Genomic DNA, 18,380 nt, shown 5'->3' with positions numbered 1-18,380 from the left:
TCATTAAGTTCAATGAAAAATAATTTTGTTTGTGATCAGAGGACAGCTGACATCAGGCTATTGGCTCTGTGGCGTTACGCATACAGGGACCCAGCAGGACTAATCAAACACACTTTGGCTCCGTTTGGAAATACAATGTGTGGAAATTGCATGATTACCAACAGCAGTATTGGCTGTTGCTCTGATGATGACTGGTACGGTGTAGCCATATTCTGTCCCTTTGTGTCAGCCCTCCTGCTCCTGATCCAAACTCAAACGCTGTTAACCACGTTTCTCTTTAATTAACAGATGTTTTTTGTAAGTCTCTTTTCGTAATTTCTGTAGCAATTAATTTCACAGTTCTTTACCCTTTTGTTCTCCATCCATTCCCTTATTGTGGGTGTTGTGTGAACCTTTCTTAGTTTGGCTGTTTTGACCACCCTTTTATGACCAGGCCAATTTTGAGTTTCTGTGCCCACAGACCTGAATAAAGGCTTCATGATAAAAAAATATTAATTATGAATTCCCTTGAAACCCTCACTCTATACTATAATGTAATTATGATATGAATACCACTAAACCATATAGCTATAGCATTTCGCTACACTCGCATTAACATCTGCTAACCATGTGTATGTGAAATTAAATTTGATTTATAGTTCAGCAGTGTTCTATAAACATGTGTGTCCATAACAGCCAGGTACATTGCATTAGACAATGTCTTGACAAATTAAATTGACTCATTAAATAATCAGATTTGTCTATTGAAGATCCTAATGAAATGTGTGATTATTCTGTTCTCAGTATGTGGGGGTCTGACTTTTTAGGTTAAAAAAAAGTTGTGGAAAGTAAGGTGATCGGAAGGTTGGGTGTTCGATCGGCGGGTTGGGAGTTGGATCCTCGGTCGAGTCATACCAAAGACATATCCCTCTCTGATTGGCACTCAGCATTAAGGAGATGAATTAGGGGTAAAGCCCTGTGACATACTAGCATCCTGTCTAGCGTTCTATCCAGGGGGCGTACTTGTACACCAAGCTGTCTCTCGCTGGAACGCTCGTCTGAAGAAGTGGACCAAGATGCAGCGTGATGTAGGTTACTCATAATTTAATGATAACCAGGAACAACAAGAAAGAGAAAACCAACGAAACCGAATGCGAATGTAATGTAGCGAATGTAACCATCCAGCCAGAACAGGTTGTGCCGGCTCTACACTTGAGAACTCCATTGCGCCTCCACGGCCCCAGTGTATCCGGTGCCTGCTCCACGTACCAGGCCTCTAGTATGTCTCCCCAGCCTGGTAAGCCCTGTGGCAGCTCCACACGTTAGGCATCCAGTGCGTCTCCCCAGTCCGGTGGGACCTGTTCCTGCTCCAAGTTCGAAGCCTCCAGTGATGATCCATGGCCTGAAGCCTCCAGTGGTGATCCATGGCACGAAGCCTCCAGTGATGATCCATGGCACAAAGCCTCCAGTGATGATCCATGGCCCGCAACCTGCAGTAAGGATCCATGGCATGAAGCCTCCAGCGTTGATCCACGGTCCGGAGCCTGTAGCGAGGTTCCCTGTCCGGGGCCTGCAGCGAGGGTCCCCAGTCCGGGGCCTGCAGCGAGGGTCCCCAGTCCGGGGTCGGCAAAGAGGGTTCCCGCACCAGAGGCACCACTAAAGTGGGGGGAGCCAGAGGTGGAGCGGGGTCTGCGTCCCGCACCGGAGCCGCCACCGAACTAGATGCCCACCCGGTACTGTCACGCCCTGACTGTAGAGATCTTTTTATTCTCTGTCTGGTTGGTCAGGGTGTGACTCGGGTGGGAAACTCTATGTTCTTTGTTTCTATGTTTTGGCTGGGTATGGTTCTCAATCAGGGACAGCTGTCTATCGCTGTCTCTGATTGGGAATCATACTTAGGCAGCCTTTTTTATTTTTTTTATTTGTGGGTAGTTGTCTTCATTTAATGCATGTATAGCCTTACGGAGCTTCACGTTCGTTTTTGTTTTTTTATTGTTTTGTTGGCGACATTTAAAAATATAGATAAAATGTACGCTCACCACGCTGCACTTTGGTCCGGTCATTTTCAAGACAGCGATCGTGACACCTCCTCCACCGTTCCAGCGCCCTACTTCTTTTTCAACCACTCCTGGCTCACAGGAAAAAATCATTGCTACTCCAAATTCGTTCATTCATTAAAATCACAATTTAACCAACACCTATCTATTTTTGTGATTACCTGGATCGACCATTAGGTTTTAAAGTACTGAAACCAAACCATATGATCTGAATAAAAAGCATTTCAATAAACAACATGAAAAGGTGACTGAAATTATGAGCGCTTCTTACATAGGCTACATGTCATATATTAAAACAGTATATAAACACTAAATAGATCAGAAGAAGGAACGAAAATATATTATTTAGGCTATATTATTAATATTTCAAGGCTATAGCCGACAAAGAAATACTGTAACGGGATTCGTCTTCCTCTGATGAGGAGTAAGAGAGGTCGGATCAATTTGCAGCGTGGTATATGTCCATTTTAATAATACAAACTGAACACTATACAAATACAAAATAACAAAGTGAAAGACAGAAACGAAAACCGAAACAGTTCCGTGTGGAACACACAGACACAGAAAACAATCACCCACAAAACACTGGTGGGAAAAGGCTACCTAAGTACGATTCTCAATCAGAGACAACAAACGACACCTGCCTCTGATTGAGAACCATACCACCCCAACTCAAGCCCTGACCATACTAAAAACAAAGGCAAAACAAAGGAACTAAGGTCAGAACGTGACAGCACCCCCCAAAAAAAAGGTGCGGACACCGGCCGCAAAACCTGAACCTATAGGGGAGGGTCTGGGTGGGCTTCTGTCCGCGGTGGCGGCTATGGCGCGGGACACGTACCCCACTTCACCATAGTTTTTCTCCGCCTCCGTGGCCTCTTAAAAACGGTGACCCTCACCACCGACCTCTGACTGGGGACCCTAGCCCCGGGTCCCGAATGGACGGGAGATTCCGGCAGCACCGGACGGACGCGGGACTCCGACAGCTCCGGAGTGAAAGGCGATTCAGGCAGCGCCGGCGTGATGGACGGCTCTGGCAGCTCCTGGCTGACCGACGGTTCTGGCAGCTCCTGGCTGACCGACGGCTCTGGCAGCTCCTGGCTGACCGACGGCTCTGGCAGCTCCTGGCTGACCGACAGCTCTGGCAGCTCCTGGCTGACCGAAGGCTCTGGCAGCTTCTGGCTGACCGACGGCTCTGGCAGCTCCTGGCTGACCGACGGCTCTGGCAGCTCCTGGCTGACCGACTGCTCTGGCAGCTCCTGGCTGACCGGCGGCTCTGGCAGCTCCTGGCAGCTCCTGGCTGACCCGCGACTCTGGCAGCTCCTGGCGGACCGACGGCTCTGGCAGCTCCTGGCTGACCGACGGCTCTGGCATCTCCTGGCTGACCGGCGGCTCTGGCAGCTCCTGACTGGCGGGCGGCTCTGGAAGCTCCTGACTGACCGGCGGCTCTGGCAGCTCCTGACTGACCTGCGACTCTGGCAGCTCCTTACTGACGTCTCTGGCAGCTCCTGACTGACGTCTCTGGCATCTCCTGGCTGACCGGTGGCTCTGGCAGCTCCTGACTGGCGGGCGACTCTGGCAGCTCAGGACAGACGGGAGACTCTGGAAGCTCAGGACAGACGGGAGACTCTGGCAGCTCAGGACAGACGGGAGACTCTGAAAGCTCAGGACAGACGGGCGACTCTGAAAGCTCAGGACAGACGGGCGACTCTGGCAGCTCAGGACAGACGGGAGACTCTGGCAGCTCAGGACAGACGGGAGACTCTGGCAGCTCAGGACAGACGGGAGACTCTGGCAGCTCAGGACAGACGGGAGACTCTGGCAGCTCAGGACAGACGGGAGACTCTGGCAGCACTGGGCAGGACGAAGACTCTGGCAGCACTGGACAGGCAGGAGCACCTGAAGGAAGGAGATGGAGAGACAGCCTAGTGCGGGGGGCTGCCACTGGAGGGCTGGTGCGTGGAGGCGGCACCGGATAGACCGGACCGTGGAGGCGCACTGCAGGTCTCGAGCACCGAACCTGCCCAACCTTACCTGGCTGAATGCTCCCCGTAGCCAGGCCAGTGCGCCGAGGTGGAATAGCCCACACTGGGCTGTGTTGGGGAACCGGGGACACCATGCGTAGGGCTGGTGCCATGTACCCCAGCCCGAGGAGACGCACTGGAGACCAGATGCGCTGAGCCGGCTTCATGGCACCTGGCTCGATGCCCAACCTAGCCCGGCCGATACGAGGCGCTGCTATGTACCGCACCGGGCTATGCCTGCACACCGGGGACACTATGCGCCTCACGGCATAACACGGTCCCTCTCTCTCTACGGTGAGCACGGGGAGTTGGCGCAGGTCTCCAACCTGACTTCGCCACACTCCCCGTGTACACTCCCCGTGTGACCCCCCCCACAACATTTTTGGGGCTGCCTCTCGGGCTTCCAGCCGCGCTGCCGTGTTGCCTCCTCATACCACCACCTCTCAGCTTTTGCTGCCTCCAGCTCTGCCTTGGGGCGGCGATATTCTCCAGCCTGTGCCCAGGGTCCTTTGCCGTCCAGGATCTCCTCCCATGTCCAGGAGTCCTGAGGTCGCTGCTGCTGCCCGTTACCACGCTGCTTGGTCCTTTGGTGGTGGGTGATTCTGTAACAGGATTCATCTTCCGCTGATGAGGAGTAAGAGAGGTCGGACCAATTTGCAGCGTGGTATATGTCCATTTTAATAATACAAACTGAACACTATACAAATACAATATAACAAAGTGGAAGACAGAAACGAAAACCGAAACAGTTCCGTGTGGAACACACAGACACAGAAAACAATCACCCATGAAACACTGGTGGGAAAAGGCTACCTAAGTATGATTCTCAATCAGAGACAACTAACGACACCTGCCTCTGATTGAGAACCATACCAGGCCAAACGCAAAATACAACATAGAAAAACAGACTGCCCACCCCAACTCACGCCCTGACCATACTAAAAACAAAGACAAAACAAAGGAACTAAGGTCAGAACGTGACAAATACAGTGCCTTGCAAAAGTAACCTTTGCAACCTTTTGCCACATTTCAGGCTTCAAACATAAAGATATAAAACTGTATTTTTTGTGAAGAATCAACAACAAGTGGGACACAATCATGAAGTGGAACGACATTTATTGGATATTTCAAACATTTTTAACAAATCAAAAACTGAAAAATTGGGCGTGCAAAATTATTCAGCCCCTTTACTTTCAGTGCAGCAAACTCTCTCCAGAAGTTCAGTGAGGATCTCTGAATGATCCAATGTTGACCTAAATGACTAATGATGATAAATACAATCCACCTGTGTGTAATCAAGTCTCCGTATAAATGCACCTGCACTGTGATAGTCTCAGAGGTCCGTTAAAAGCGCAGAGAGCATCATGAAGAACAAGGAACACACCAGGCAGGTCCGAGATACTGTTGTGAAGAAGTTTAAAGCCGGATTTGGATACAAAAAGATTTCCCAAGCTTTAAACATCCCAAGGAGCACTGTGCAAGCGATAATATTGAAATGGAAGGAGTATCAGACCACTGCAAATCTACCAAGACCTGGCCGTCCCTCTAAACTTTCAGCTCATACAAGGAGAAGACTGATCAGAGATGCAGCCAAGAGGCCCATGATCACTCTGGATGAACTGCAGAGATCTACAGCTGAGGTGGGAGACAATCAGTCGTATATTGCACAAATCTGGCCTTTATGGAAGAGTGGCAAGAAGAAAGACATTTCTTAAAGATATCCATAAAAAGTGTTGTTTAAAGTTTGCCACAAGCCACCTGGGAGACACACCAAACATGTGGAAGAAGGTGCTCTGGTCAGATGAAACCAAAATTGAACTTTTTGGCAACAATGCAAAACGTTATGTTTGGCGTAAAAGCAACACAGCTCATCACCCTGAACACACCATCCCCACTGTCAAACATGGTGGTGGCAGCATCATGGTTTGGGCCTGCTTTTCTTCAGCAGGGACAGGGAAGATGGTTAAAATTGATGGGAAGATGGATGGAGCCAAATACAGGACCATTCTGGAAGAAAACCTGATGGAGTCTGCAAAAGACCTGAGACTGGGACGGAGATTTGTCTTCCAACAAGACAATGATCCAAAACATAAAGCAAAATCTACAATGGAATGGTTCAAAAATAAACATATCCAGGTGTTAGAATGGCCAAGTCAAAGTCCAGACCTGAATCCAATCGAGAATCTGTGGAAAGAACTTAAAACTGCTGTTCACAAATGCTCTCCATCCAACCTCACTGAGCTCGAGCTGTTTTGCAAGGAGGAATGGGAAAACATTTCAGTCTCTCGATGTGCAAAACTGATAGAGATATACCCCAAGCGACTTACAGCTGTAATCGCAGCAAAAGGTGGCGCTACAAAGTATTAACTTAAGGGGGCTGAATAATTTTGCACGCCCAATTTTTCAGTTTTTGATTTGTTAAAAAAGTTTGAAATATCCAATAAATGTCGTTCCACTTCATGATTGTGTCCGACTTGTTGTTGATTCTTCACAAAAAAATACAGTTTTATATCTTTATGTTTGAAGCCTGAAATGTGGCAAAAGGTCGCAAAGTTCAAGGGGGCCGAATACTTTCGCAAGGCACTGTACATTGTGAAGCATTTGAAAGTGCAACACACTAGGCTGGCAGGAACATTAAGCGCACAGCATTTAAACAACATTTAGTTGTAGTAAATTATTAGAGTCTATAAATCGTGCAAATAGGCTGTGACTTACTTAGAATTAAATAAAACATTTACGAAATGCCATATTAGGCTCAATTAAATAAAACATTCCTTTGAATGAACTTTTAGAAAGAGGAGTTTGGCCAGAGTCTGTGGCTTCAGGCTCATGCGATGGTGCCTGGAAAGCAGGCCAGCAGCAGAGAATACCCTCTCTGCGCTTGCAGAGCCACTGGAGATGTTTAACACCCTTCAGGCCACTCTTCCCAGAATGGGCAGGGATGCAGAGTTTTTTTCTGTAGGTAGGCCTAAAGGTTTTTAGGCAAAATAACCCAATAGAAACGGAAAGCTCCTTGAAAGAGGTAATATGTCAGGCCTATTGGGCCAAAATCAATGATAGCCTATTGTATAGATAATAGAACGAAAATTAACAAAACTTTTAAGAGATCTGATTGTTTGCTTATAAAATACTTTGCTCAAATGACACACTTAGTTGGCTACCCATCTCGTTCCTTTCGGTTAGCATGTACATGTAGTATAGCATCACGCTTTCAGGAATACATGTCTAGATTCCACAATGATTCTTTAGTTGTGGGCACTACATCACTGCACTCCCTCTCTTGCTTTTGGTCCACTTCATCTTTGTAAGTCACCTTGATTTTGCACCTGTGTTTTTTATCAGTTTATTTATTTAAATATTTAGCAAACTCCATGACAGGGGTTATAGCAGCACACAAGTAGCCTACAAATACATGCTGGGCATGCCCTGAACTCATAAAGTGAAGTGAGCACTACTGGAGTGAAATTGCGACGCTCCAGCCTTTGGGAAACTCGCTCCGCACTCAAGTCAAATTGGGCATGCTCCGCTCACATACTTTGCTCACGATCTCTGTCTCTTCCTGGTGGATGGACAGAGCAAGGGAATCAACTGGACAGCTCTCTGAGCCATAACAATATACATAGATGAGCCAAGAAAACTGTCATTTGCTATTCTGTTAGATTTTCTTATTTGAATCTAAAACTAAATCACTAGAATGGCACCAGGATAGATTGAATATTTATTCAAGGATTTAGCAGTTCTCTGAATGGTGTAACTCATGCTATTGATATAGCTTTTAGTCTGGAGCTGAAATGAGATTCAATTCACCTGGTGTCTAGAAGCTCTCTGGATGATGGAGAGAAAATTACAAATGATTAATGTTTTTGATACCTATGCCCTGGGTATGGGATTCCAAAAAATCTAATACCTTTGTAATAAAGAAATGAACTATTAGCCCCAAGGTTCAATCCATATTATCATTTACAATGTGTCCTCTCCCTCTCCTATGAGGGCACATGGAACAGCAGTTCACTGATCATCCATTGTCGAAGTAATTCTAGAGTCAGAGATGACCATACATCGGGTAGCACAACCCTTCCAAATATCCTCCCCCTCACACATGAGCATGCCAACCTCACCACAATGGCATTTATATTTTGCTTTGGCTAGTTTGGAAAAGACACCCAAATAAACTTGTTGGCACCGCCAAACTGGCATGAACAAAACAAAACCACAGGCATCACCAACATGAGACCCAAACTACTCTCAGTTTATTTTGTTTATTCTCAATTGCTTTGGTTGAAAACAATGTTTGCCTGTCAGCCAAGTTTGTGCTGAATTCCAGCCTCAGAGATGGAACAGTGGAAACGGGAGTCTGGGTACTGCCTTCCCTGAGGTGTTGTTAACTCTTTATCGTGTGTTATTGTATCTGAGTTTGAGGCCAGAAGCCTACAATACAAACACACGGGAGAAAATATGCTTTGGTCTGAATAATCACAAAACATAAAAGTTGATTAGGTTGCATTGAGAAAGTTGATCTACTTTTTACACAAGGCTTGGACTAGTTCCTGTTGGCCATATTGTAGGTTTTCAAATTCTCAAACCAAATTTCTTCTTCTTTCTGAGCCTGAGTGTTGGGAGGGGATGTAGGAGGGAAGGAGTGGGGATAGAGGAGTCATCACATCACCAGCTAGCCAGCAGCTAGGTGGACCAGACGGGCCAGGAAACCAGTGTCCAGACCCCAGCACAGGCTCTCTCTCCAAGGGGAGTGGTGCCAGGAGCACATGCCAGCAGGCCAGAGAGCCAAACGGGTGTTAGTGTCCATCCTCCCAACTCTCTCTGTGAGAGTGTTTCTGTGCAACATGTCAATATCGCAGAGGCATTGGCCAACCCTAATGCTAGGTTCTGAATGGCAGATGGATTGGCATGGTAGTGGGAATGACAGGACATGTTTGTGTGTCCCTTTGTGTCTAATATGTTCGGTGGGTGAAGAGACACAGCTAGCTTTAAAATGTTATTAAGTGGTAATTTACCCCTGAATCTTACCCAAATTGTAAGGGATTTGTTTGCCGAATGTAAGCTTTGGTGATAAAGCAGATTGAGTATGTTTGCAATTCACAGCAATAGTCACTAATAGGCTGTGTTTAGACCACTTTAAAAAAGTATTTGTTGTTTCAACTTGTTATTTCCAGTTGTAAAGTTGCATGGACTCTTTCAAGCTCGATCAACTTAGCTTACACAAAATGTACTAATAAAATATAAAATAATTGTATTTATTGGTCCCATACACAGTACAGCAGGTGTTGTGGTGGCTGCAGCGAAATGCTTATGCTCCTAGTACCTATCAATCAATAAAGTGAAAAAGTAAATGTCAATAAGCACACAATAATACAAAATAAAAAAATGATCAAAAGTTTAGTACAGCAGCAGATATATCAATAGTATGTAAACAATATTAAAATGACTAGTGTTCAATGGCTATGTACATTCTGTGGGACAGCAGTCCCTAAGGTGCAGGGTAGAGTACCCGATGGTAGCCGGCTAGTGACAGTGACTGAGGAGCAGCGTACTGGGCAGAGGGCAGGGTAATAGGCGGAGGCTGTCTAGTGGTGGCTGTTTAACAGTGTGATGGCCTGGGGATAGAAGCTGTTTGTCACTCTGTCCCAGCTTTGATGCACCTGTACTGTCTCCATCTTCTAGATGGTAGTGGGGGTCAACAGGCCATGGCTTAGGTCCTTGATGATCTTCTTGGCCTTCCTGTGACACCAGCTGCTGTAGATGACCTGGAGGGCACCACCCTCTGAAGAGGCCTGTGGTTGCGGACGGTGCAATTGCTGTACCAGGTGGTGATACAGCCTGACAGGTTGCTCTAAATGGTTGCTCTCAACCTGACGGGTTGCTCTCAATCTGTAGAAGTTTGTGAGGGCCTTAGGGGCCAAGCCAAATCCTGAGGTTGAAGAGGCGCTGTTGCGCCTTCTTCACCACACTGTCCGTGTGAAGGGACCATTTCAGGTCGTTAATGATGTGCATGCCGAGTAACTTGAAGCTTTTGACCCTTTCCACTGCAGAATAAACTGCCTCCTACTCAGTCCCAGATGCTAATAGATGCATATTATTAGTAGATTTGGATAGAAAACACTCTAAAGTTTCTGAAACTGTTTGAATGATGTCGGTGAGTATAACATAACTCATATGGCTGTCACGAATCCCGCTTCCTGAGTCTGTGTTTGCCTGTGTTTCTGTCCTGGAGTGTGTTTCCGGTGTCCTGGAACGCACCCTGTCTGGTTGCCGGGCGAATTAGCTTGTTGGGAGATCGATGTTCACCCGCACCTGTATCCCATCAGTAATCTGCACACCTGTCCTGATTATCACCTCTCCCCTTCAAAAACTCTGACCTGACATCCATTCCCTGCCGGATCGTTAGCCATGAACAGTATGTTGTGCCATAGTATCAGCCTCAAGTTGGATAGAATTTGTTTTGTTGTTTTTTACGTATTGCTTGCCTTAAACTTACCTCCGTTTGTTCTGTCTTCAGTTACTCACCCGGATCATTTACCCCATTCCCGCCTGGTCGTCGGAGGATTCCGCTACCCCATTGGATCCACCTATTTACTCCCATCAACTCACCACCGCTGCCCGCTACGCCACCTGGATATATCTACCCATTCACATTCACTTGTAAATAAACTCACCTTCTTCCTACTCTCCTTGTCCTGGTCTGCTTCTGGGTTCGATTTTGAAAGAACGTGACAATGGCAGGCGAAAACCAGAGAAAAATCCAACCAGGAAGTGGGAAATCTGAGGTTTGTAGTTTTTCAAAGCTTGGCCTATCGAATACACAGTGTCTATGGGGTCAAATTGCACCTCCTAAGGCTTCCAATAGATGTCAACCGTCTTCTACTATAAAGGAGGGGGGAATGAGGGCTCTTTGAGTCAGTGCTCTGGCAGAGTGTCACAGAGTTAGCTCTCATTCCATGGCTTTTCTACAGACAATGGAATTCTCCGGTTGGAACATTATTGAACATTCATGATAAAAACATCCTAAAGATTGATTCCATACAACGTTTGATATGTTTCTACAACCAGTAATCTAACTGTTTGGAATTTTCGTCCGACCTTTCCGCTGGAAGCACCCGCGTTTCGATTTGTTTACCAAACGCCCCAACAAAAGCAGGGATATGGACATAAATTATTAACTTTATCGAACAAATCAAAGTCCATATTGTGGCAAGAACAGCTCAAATAAGAGAAATGACAGTCCATCATTACTGTAAGACATGGAGGTTATTCAATCCGGAAAATGTCAAGAACTTTGAAAGTTTCTTCAAGTGCAGATGCGTTATTTCATAGTTGTGATGACTTCACTATTATTCTACAATATAGAACATAGTAAAAATAAAGAAAAACCCTTGAATCAGTAGGTCTGTCCAAACTTTTGACTGGTAGTGTATGTAAATGTGATTTCATATATATATATATATATACACACATTTGCAAACATTTCTAAAAACCTGTTTTTTCTTTTTCATTATGGGATATTGTGTGTAGATTGATGAGGGAAAACAACAATTTAATCAATTTTAGAATAAGCATGTAACGTAACAGGATTTGGAAAAAGTCAAGGGGTCTGAATACTTTCTGAATGCACTGTAGATGATGCCTGTACGATGTTTGACTGATTGTTGCTAGTGTCTCAACTCAATTTGAGTGGTCCACAATGTGGTCTTTAAAAAATATATATATATTGTATTATTGCATCATTGTGGAGTACCATTAAATACATTTTTCTAACTTTAATGCACTAACTGTAGTCATTCTGGATAAAAGCGTCTGCTAAATGACCATTTTGTAAATGTTCAAATTAAACCGTTTCAAAGATTGCTAGGCATTATTCTAATGAGCTACACCCCCCCCAAATAAATTTTTGGTTGTGTATTTCTAAGTTGAGTAAACACGTTGTATTCATTGATTCAAATTAGTTCCTAAGTCTAGACAATTAGACAAGTTTAAGTCATCTTTAACTTGACATTTGTGACCCCTTTCAAGAAACTAGGCACATGTCGTGGGTCACTACTTCACAGGAGAGCCATTTGAACTTAAAACTTTTTTTATATCAAAATGTCTATTTGAGTTGGTCAGTATGTCTAGTAAATCCTGTCTCGGGATTACATCTTCAAACTAAGGGCAACCATGGCATCCGACAGGAGACACATCAATCTATGAATGATGTATATGGGTAAGATAGTCTAGCTAGCTACATTTACAGATATTACAGATTACTAATTTTGAAATAAAATGGTTTCATTTCAAGTTAGTGTATTTTGTTTCGCGTATGATCTTATTATTCGTATCTCAGAGCCATATGCTTGGCTAGCTATAGCCTATTGTTAGGTAGCTAACATTGAACCTGGTTGGTTAGCTACCTGCAGATTCATGCACAGTAGTAACGTCATGAGTTGGGAATATGTAGCTGGCTAGCTACATGTCTTAACAAAAGACTCCACTATGCAAGTAACCATTTCGGGTGTGTTCATAAATTCAGTCTGGCCCGCTACTCCAATTTCAGTGCACTCGTCAGTGTGCCAGAGTCCAGAATAACTGATGAATTTACAAACGCTCAACACCTGTTTAATATGGCCGGTGTCAGTAAACATTGGCAAAAAAACATCATGAAGTTGTTGCCAGCAGCACAGTTAGTCACCAACACTCTGGATAACATGAAAACAGCCTAACCAGCTCTGCTAGGGTGAGTAAAATGGTCAGAGTGGGGTGTTTTCTCATTTGTGTCTGGAAGTAGCTAGCAAGCTAGTCAGTCAATGTTAACCAGTTAGCTTGGGTGCTTGACTGCCATTGTTTGACTGCCAATCTCTAGGTTTCTTCCTAGATTTCTGACTTTCTAGGGAGTTTTTCCTAGCCACCGTGCTCCTTCATCTGCATTGCTTGCTGTTTGGAGTTTTAGGCTGGGTTTCTGTATAGCACTTTGTAACATTGGCTGATGTAAAAAGGGCTTCAGAAATACATTTGATTGATTGTGAGGTCAGACCGATCGGATCAACCCTACTCATCGACCAGAGCGTCCAGTGTGCGCTCTGAATGCTCCGAGAGTGAAATGCTCTGAATTTACAAACGGACAATCTGACAGCACAGTTGCAGGCACCAACGCTCTAGATAATATGACAACCTAACCAGCTCTGCTAGGGCGAGTAATGTCAATTGAGATGTTCTCTCATTTGTGTTTGGACGTAGCTAGCAAGTTAGCTTGGGTGCTTGACTGCTGTTAGTACAGAATGCTGGGATCAACCCTTAAAGAGATGGGTGGGGTTAAAGCTTAAGAGGGTGTGAACGATGCTGAATTGGTGTAGATAAAGAACAGCTCTCCAGTAGTAGTACCAAAATATTTTAAAATCCATTTCCTCAAAAGTGAGTTCACAAGTTTATCAATTTTCAAAGCAGAATTACTTCCCCATTGTTCCTTAACTGTAGTGTATGGTATACCATTTTGTACCTCTGAGTCTCTACTTTTTTCCAATGTAAAAAACACAATTTCAATTTTTGCTACATTAGACCGATTTGAGCCAGTCAGTCACATTTTTAGTCAACAAAATGTATGTTGCTTCAGTTTCTTTGACTTCATGGCTGTGTACTTCTAAGTTGAGTAAACACATTGTTTTTGTTTACTCATAAACAAATAAATAAAACATTTTTTCTCAGTGATTCAACTTAACATTTTCCTATTTTTGTTGACTTGGCTTGATAAGATGAGACATTTTGACTGAATCTCAATAACTTTTATACAGTGCACAGGCAGTGCACAGGCAGGCACTTTTGAGCAATCAGATCAGATCTTTGGCCAATACTTGGGCAAAAGATCAGAATTGGGCTGCCTAAAAGCAGCAAGACACTTTAAGACTCATGTCGAGCCTTGGCTGAGTTTGTGAGGTGTTACCTGGAAGGCACAGAAAGCTGTGCCACGGTTCTGTCATCAGCCATGAGTGTTAGAGTTTGGTTTGTTTCTCAGTGGCGTCACAGCAGGCTGAGGTGGTTGGAATAAGAAAGGCCACAATCCCAAGTGTTTCACACAGCATGGACTTCTCCAGAAATACAACCAGAGAGTTCCCTGCACAGAGGGACACCACTCATGTTAATCCCGGAGTTCCCCTATTATTCTGTGGTGCTCTATGCCAAAAACTAAGTAATACTGCACACACCCACATACACAAACACACAAACACTGACACACACACACAAACATGCACGTATACACTGACAAACAAATATCAACAATTTTAGAGGGCTACTTTTCCTCCACACCCAAAAACATCTGTGGGCAGCTGGTGGAGCAACTATCTGACTCTCTTTCTTTCTCTGTAGTGATCAAACTGGTGGATGAAGTGGTATAGGGCCCTGCACTACCAAACAGCAGGAAGCTAAACTGAAAGGTCAACAGACTTATTAGTTCAGTTGCTTCTGAAATGGGAGTCACTAATCCATCTCTGACACATGCACACACAACTAGTGTAGTAGTGGAGACCCCCCTTTTATCACCATTCCTTAGGTTGATAAACTGCCTCCCGTGTCCTGATGCTTGACGATGTCAGTATTTATGCCCAACAAAATAAAATAAGCGAAGACATTTGTGGCTGCCCTCCAGGTATCCTAGGCTACACATGGTTTGTTGCGGAGGAGAGTGTGTGTTCCTGCAGCATGTGTAATGACATCCCTATGCGTAGGAGGAGGAGAAGAAGTGAAATTACATGATGTAAGAAATGGTCATGTAGGGAAAAGAGAAGTGGAAAGAAAAAACTGACAGCTCTGGCAATGCAATTCTTATGAGTTTGGAGATTATGGTAAGTTCTGTGGAAGCGCAAAATTCATACAATTTATGGTGCCATTCCATCAAGCTCCGAGCTCGACCTTGCTATACCATTCATTCTGAAGAAATATGTTGCGCAACAACAGCACCCTTAGAAGACAGAATTTCCTGTATTTGCTTGCTGTTCTCTCAGTTTTTGTATATGACAATGATATGTGAGGATGGAAGTAGGGGGTGTGGGGACATTGCAAGGAGGGACAAGATTATATGTACTTTATAGTGCATTAATGTACAGGGATCGGAAACATATCTTTATGCACAACCCAACCCCCTGAGACACACACATATGCCAAGTGGTGGGAAGCAATCACAGTGCAGCAATTATAGGTGGTTAAGTGCCTAGTTTAGATGCACAACAGCAGGCGATAGAATTTGGGATAATGCCAGCAACCCTCTGCAATAAATCTTCTGAGCTAGGATTCTAACCAGCAACCCTCCAGTTGCTGGTCCGCTTTTTTTAGTCACTAGGTTACTTGATGCCACAATATCACCAGTCACACACTTCCACAAACAACTGCAGCAGCCCATCACCATGACAACCAGAATACTTCCACCCAAGGACCCCTCAACAGTATTACGTATTGCATCTCCAAAATATACCACCAGGTCTCTCATGAGTGGGGAAATTAATGAAAATGTTCTGATTATTGGGTTTTCATCTCTGTTTCTGTATCTCTCTCATCCTACTCTCCTGCACCATTTCTCCCCCTCTCTCTCTCTCTCTCTGTGTGTGTGTGCTGTGCAGTGACTAAATAGGTGCGTGAAATACCACTACTCCAGTGGAGGCTGCTGAGGGGAGGATGGCTCATTATAATAATAATAATAATAATAATGGCTGGAACGGAGTAAATGGAATGGCATCAAACACATGGTTTCCATGTCTTTGATGTATTTTATACCTTTCCACTCATTCTGCTCCAGCTATTACCACAAGCCTGTCCTCCCCAATTAAGGTACGGGCCAACCTCCTGTGCACTACTCAACTGATTGTTGTGAAATAAGGAGGCGTTTCAAACCCACCTGAATCACTATCTTCAATAAGACAGGTGACACGATTGTGGTGCATATCTTCTCCCTTTGGGGCCCATGGTACTTCTGGCCCATGGTGAAGAGCATCGGAGAGGCCAGGAGGAACGAAGCCACCCACATCCCGCTGATCAGCTTCTTGGTGCGGCTGCGCGACATGATGCTCTTCGCCTTGAAAGGGTGGCAAATTGCCATATAACGCTCCACGCTGAGGCTGGCGATATTGAATGCTGTGGCATAAGAGCAAGCATCCCGAATGAAATAGTAACCTTTACAAACGACTCCTCCGAACGCCCAAGGGTGATGGACCCATATGAAGTTATACAGTTCAACGGGCATACTAAGGACAAGTATGAGCAGGTCGGAGACGGCGAGACTCGCTAGGTGGTAGTGGACAGTGCTTTGGAGATTTTGTAGTGACTTCTTGGTCAGCAGGGTGTACAGCGTAACGGAGTTTCCTAAGCAACCGACCGCAAAGAGCGCGATATAGATCACAGTGACCAGGACTTTCGAGTAGATGTTAGTGTTCACGTCCAATGAGTCCTCCTCATAGAACCCCGATCCGTTGTCAAACAGAGAGTAGTTCACCAGACGCAGAGAGTAGTTGTTTCCCCGAGTCAGAAGTTTCTGAGCCAACGCGCGTAAATCTATAAAGTCGCGCCCTGTCAGTGTAAAATTACCCTCCATATTGTGTAATGTAAATAATTGACTCTTAGAATCACTTGTTAAAGACTGCAAAATATAAAAATCCTGTTGAGAAAACACATGTAGCGTTAGTGAGGGAAGTGAGTTTGCGCGTAAAAGCAGCAAAGCGAGAGTACGGATTAGAGCCCAGGAGGCAAGTTGTGATGATTTTATATCTGGCACAGGAGGAGGCGTGCTTTGACTCGAAACCTTGTACGATGACGCAGTGGCATTCAGTAAAAAAATGTTTTGTTGTTGATATATGCATTGATATTTCACCTTGAATACCTAAAGTAGACTTGATCATTATAAACGGATTATTTCCATTAATGGCTTTAGAAAGTAGATAGCCTTCATCTATGTCTATAAATGTTGACTGAAATATCATTGGCTATTGGACTAATACATTTGGGGGGAAAAATTGACATTGAAATGACTGAATGAAAATGACAAGTGATCTCTGGATTTTGATATGTAATAGTTTTAGAAAACTAGAGTGCTTGGGTGTGCTTAATAACCACTCTTTGTATCAGAGACAGCCAGAGTGTGTGTGTGTGTGTGTGTGTGTGTGTGTGTGTTTGCACACCCAAGAGAAAGATTCATGATGAATGGTTACTGTAACTCACATCTGTATGGAGAGCAGCAGAGCAGAGGATAATGCCTAATCAATGTGAAATATACAGCAGCAAAAAAAGAAAATGTAAACAAAAATGTAATCAACTAAGCAGACAATGATTGCATGCATTAGTTTATAGAGGGCTCTTTGTACAGCCTTATTGCTAATGGGATAATAGAAGCACCTAAATCTTTTTGAATGGATTTTGTGTTGGAGAAGGTGCCGACTCCCTCTCCTCCTACATCTTTCTACACAGGGCCCCATGGAGAAGATTTAAGCTACCACATCCTTAGAAGCTTTCCACTGGGGACAGATGTCAATTTAGTGTCTATGGTAACAATGGCGCCGGAGAAGAAGGCTGACGTTTTACGTGTCCCCAACCGATTGTGTTTTCTGTTCATTTATTTGCAACATATTTCTTTACTTATTTTGTACATAATGTTGCCGCTACTGTCTCTTATGACCGAAAACAACTTCTGGACATCAGGACTACGATTACTCCCCACGGACTGGCAGAATCCTTGTTTTCCTTTAACGAGCCCGACGCGATTTATATACTGCTTTCTCGGGAACAGGCCCAGATCCCCGTGATTTGCATGAAGAGGAGGTGGAGAAAAAGGGGCCAGAGGGCGGGCTACCTTCTGAGAATTCGTAGGCGATCGAATAAACCTCCCTTCCATTCTGCTATCAAACGTGCAAGAATAAAATAGATTACCTTCGCGGAAGATTAAACTACCAATGGGACATTCAAAACTGTAATATCTTATGCTTCACAGCATCGTGGCTGATCGACGACACTATCAACATACAGCTGGCTGGTTTTACGCTGTATCGGCAGGATAGAACAGCGGCGTCTGGTAAGACAAGGGGCGGCGGACTATGTATTTTTGTAACTAACAGCTGGTGCACAATATCTAAGGAAGTCTCAAGCTATTGCTCGCCTGAGGTAGAGTATCTCATGATAAGCTGTAGACCACACTATCTACCTAGAGAGTTTCTGTATTTTTCGTAGCTGTTTACATACCACCACAGACGGAGGCTGGCACTAAGACAGAATTGAATGAGCTGTATTCCGCCATAAGCAAACAGGAAAATGCTCATCCAGAGGCGATGCTCCTAGTGGACAGAGACTTTAATGCAGG

The 18,380-nt window shown here is 44.7% G+C and overlaps 1 protein-coding gene across 1 annotated transcript in view; it reads right to left on the bottom strand.

Moving 5' to 3' along the window:
- Positions 1 to 16,778, bottom strand: part of ntsr1 (neurotensin receptor 1 (high affinity)) — a 42,644-nt gene extending 25,866 nt beyond the window's left edge. Inside the window, exon 1 of the mRNA XM_029664393.2 lies at positions 15,933 to 16,778. Within this exon, the coding sequence (XP_029520253.1) occupies positions 15,933 to 16,625 (693 nt within the window). The 5' untranslated portion in view covers positions 16,626 to 16,778. The remainder of the gene's footprint in view (positions 1 to 15,932) is intronic.
- Between the last annotated feature and the right edge of the window lie 1,602 nt (positions 16,779 to 18,380).

Source organism: Oncorhynchus nerka, linkage group LG7 (assembly GCF_034236695.1).
Source record: "Oncorhynchus nerka isolate Pitt River linkage group LG7, Oner_Uvic_2.0, whole genome shotgun sequence".
Lineage (NCBI taxonomy): Eukaryota > Metazoa > Chordata > Actinopteri > Salmoniformes > Salmonidae > Oncorhynchus > Oncorhynchus nerka.
The sequence above is the reverse complement of the archived record's forward strand: the minus strand, read 5'-3'. Positions and strand labels throughout refer to the sequence as shown.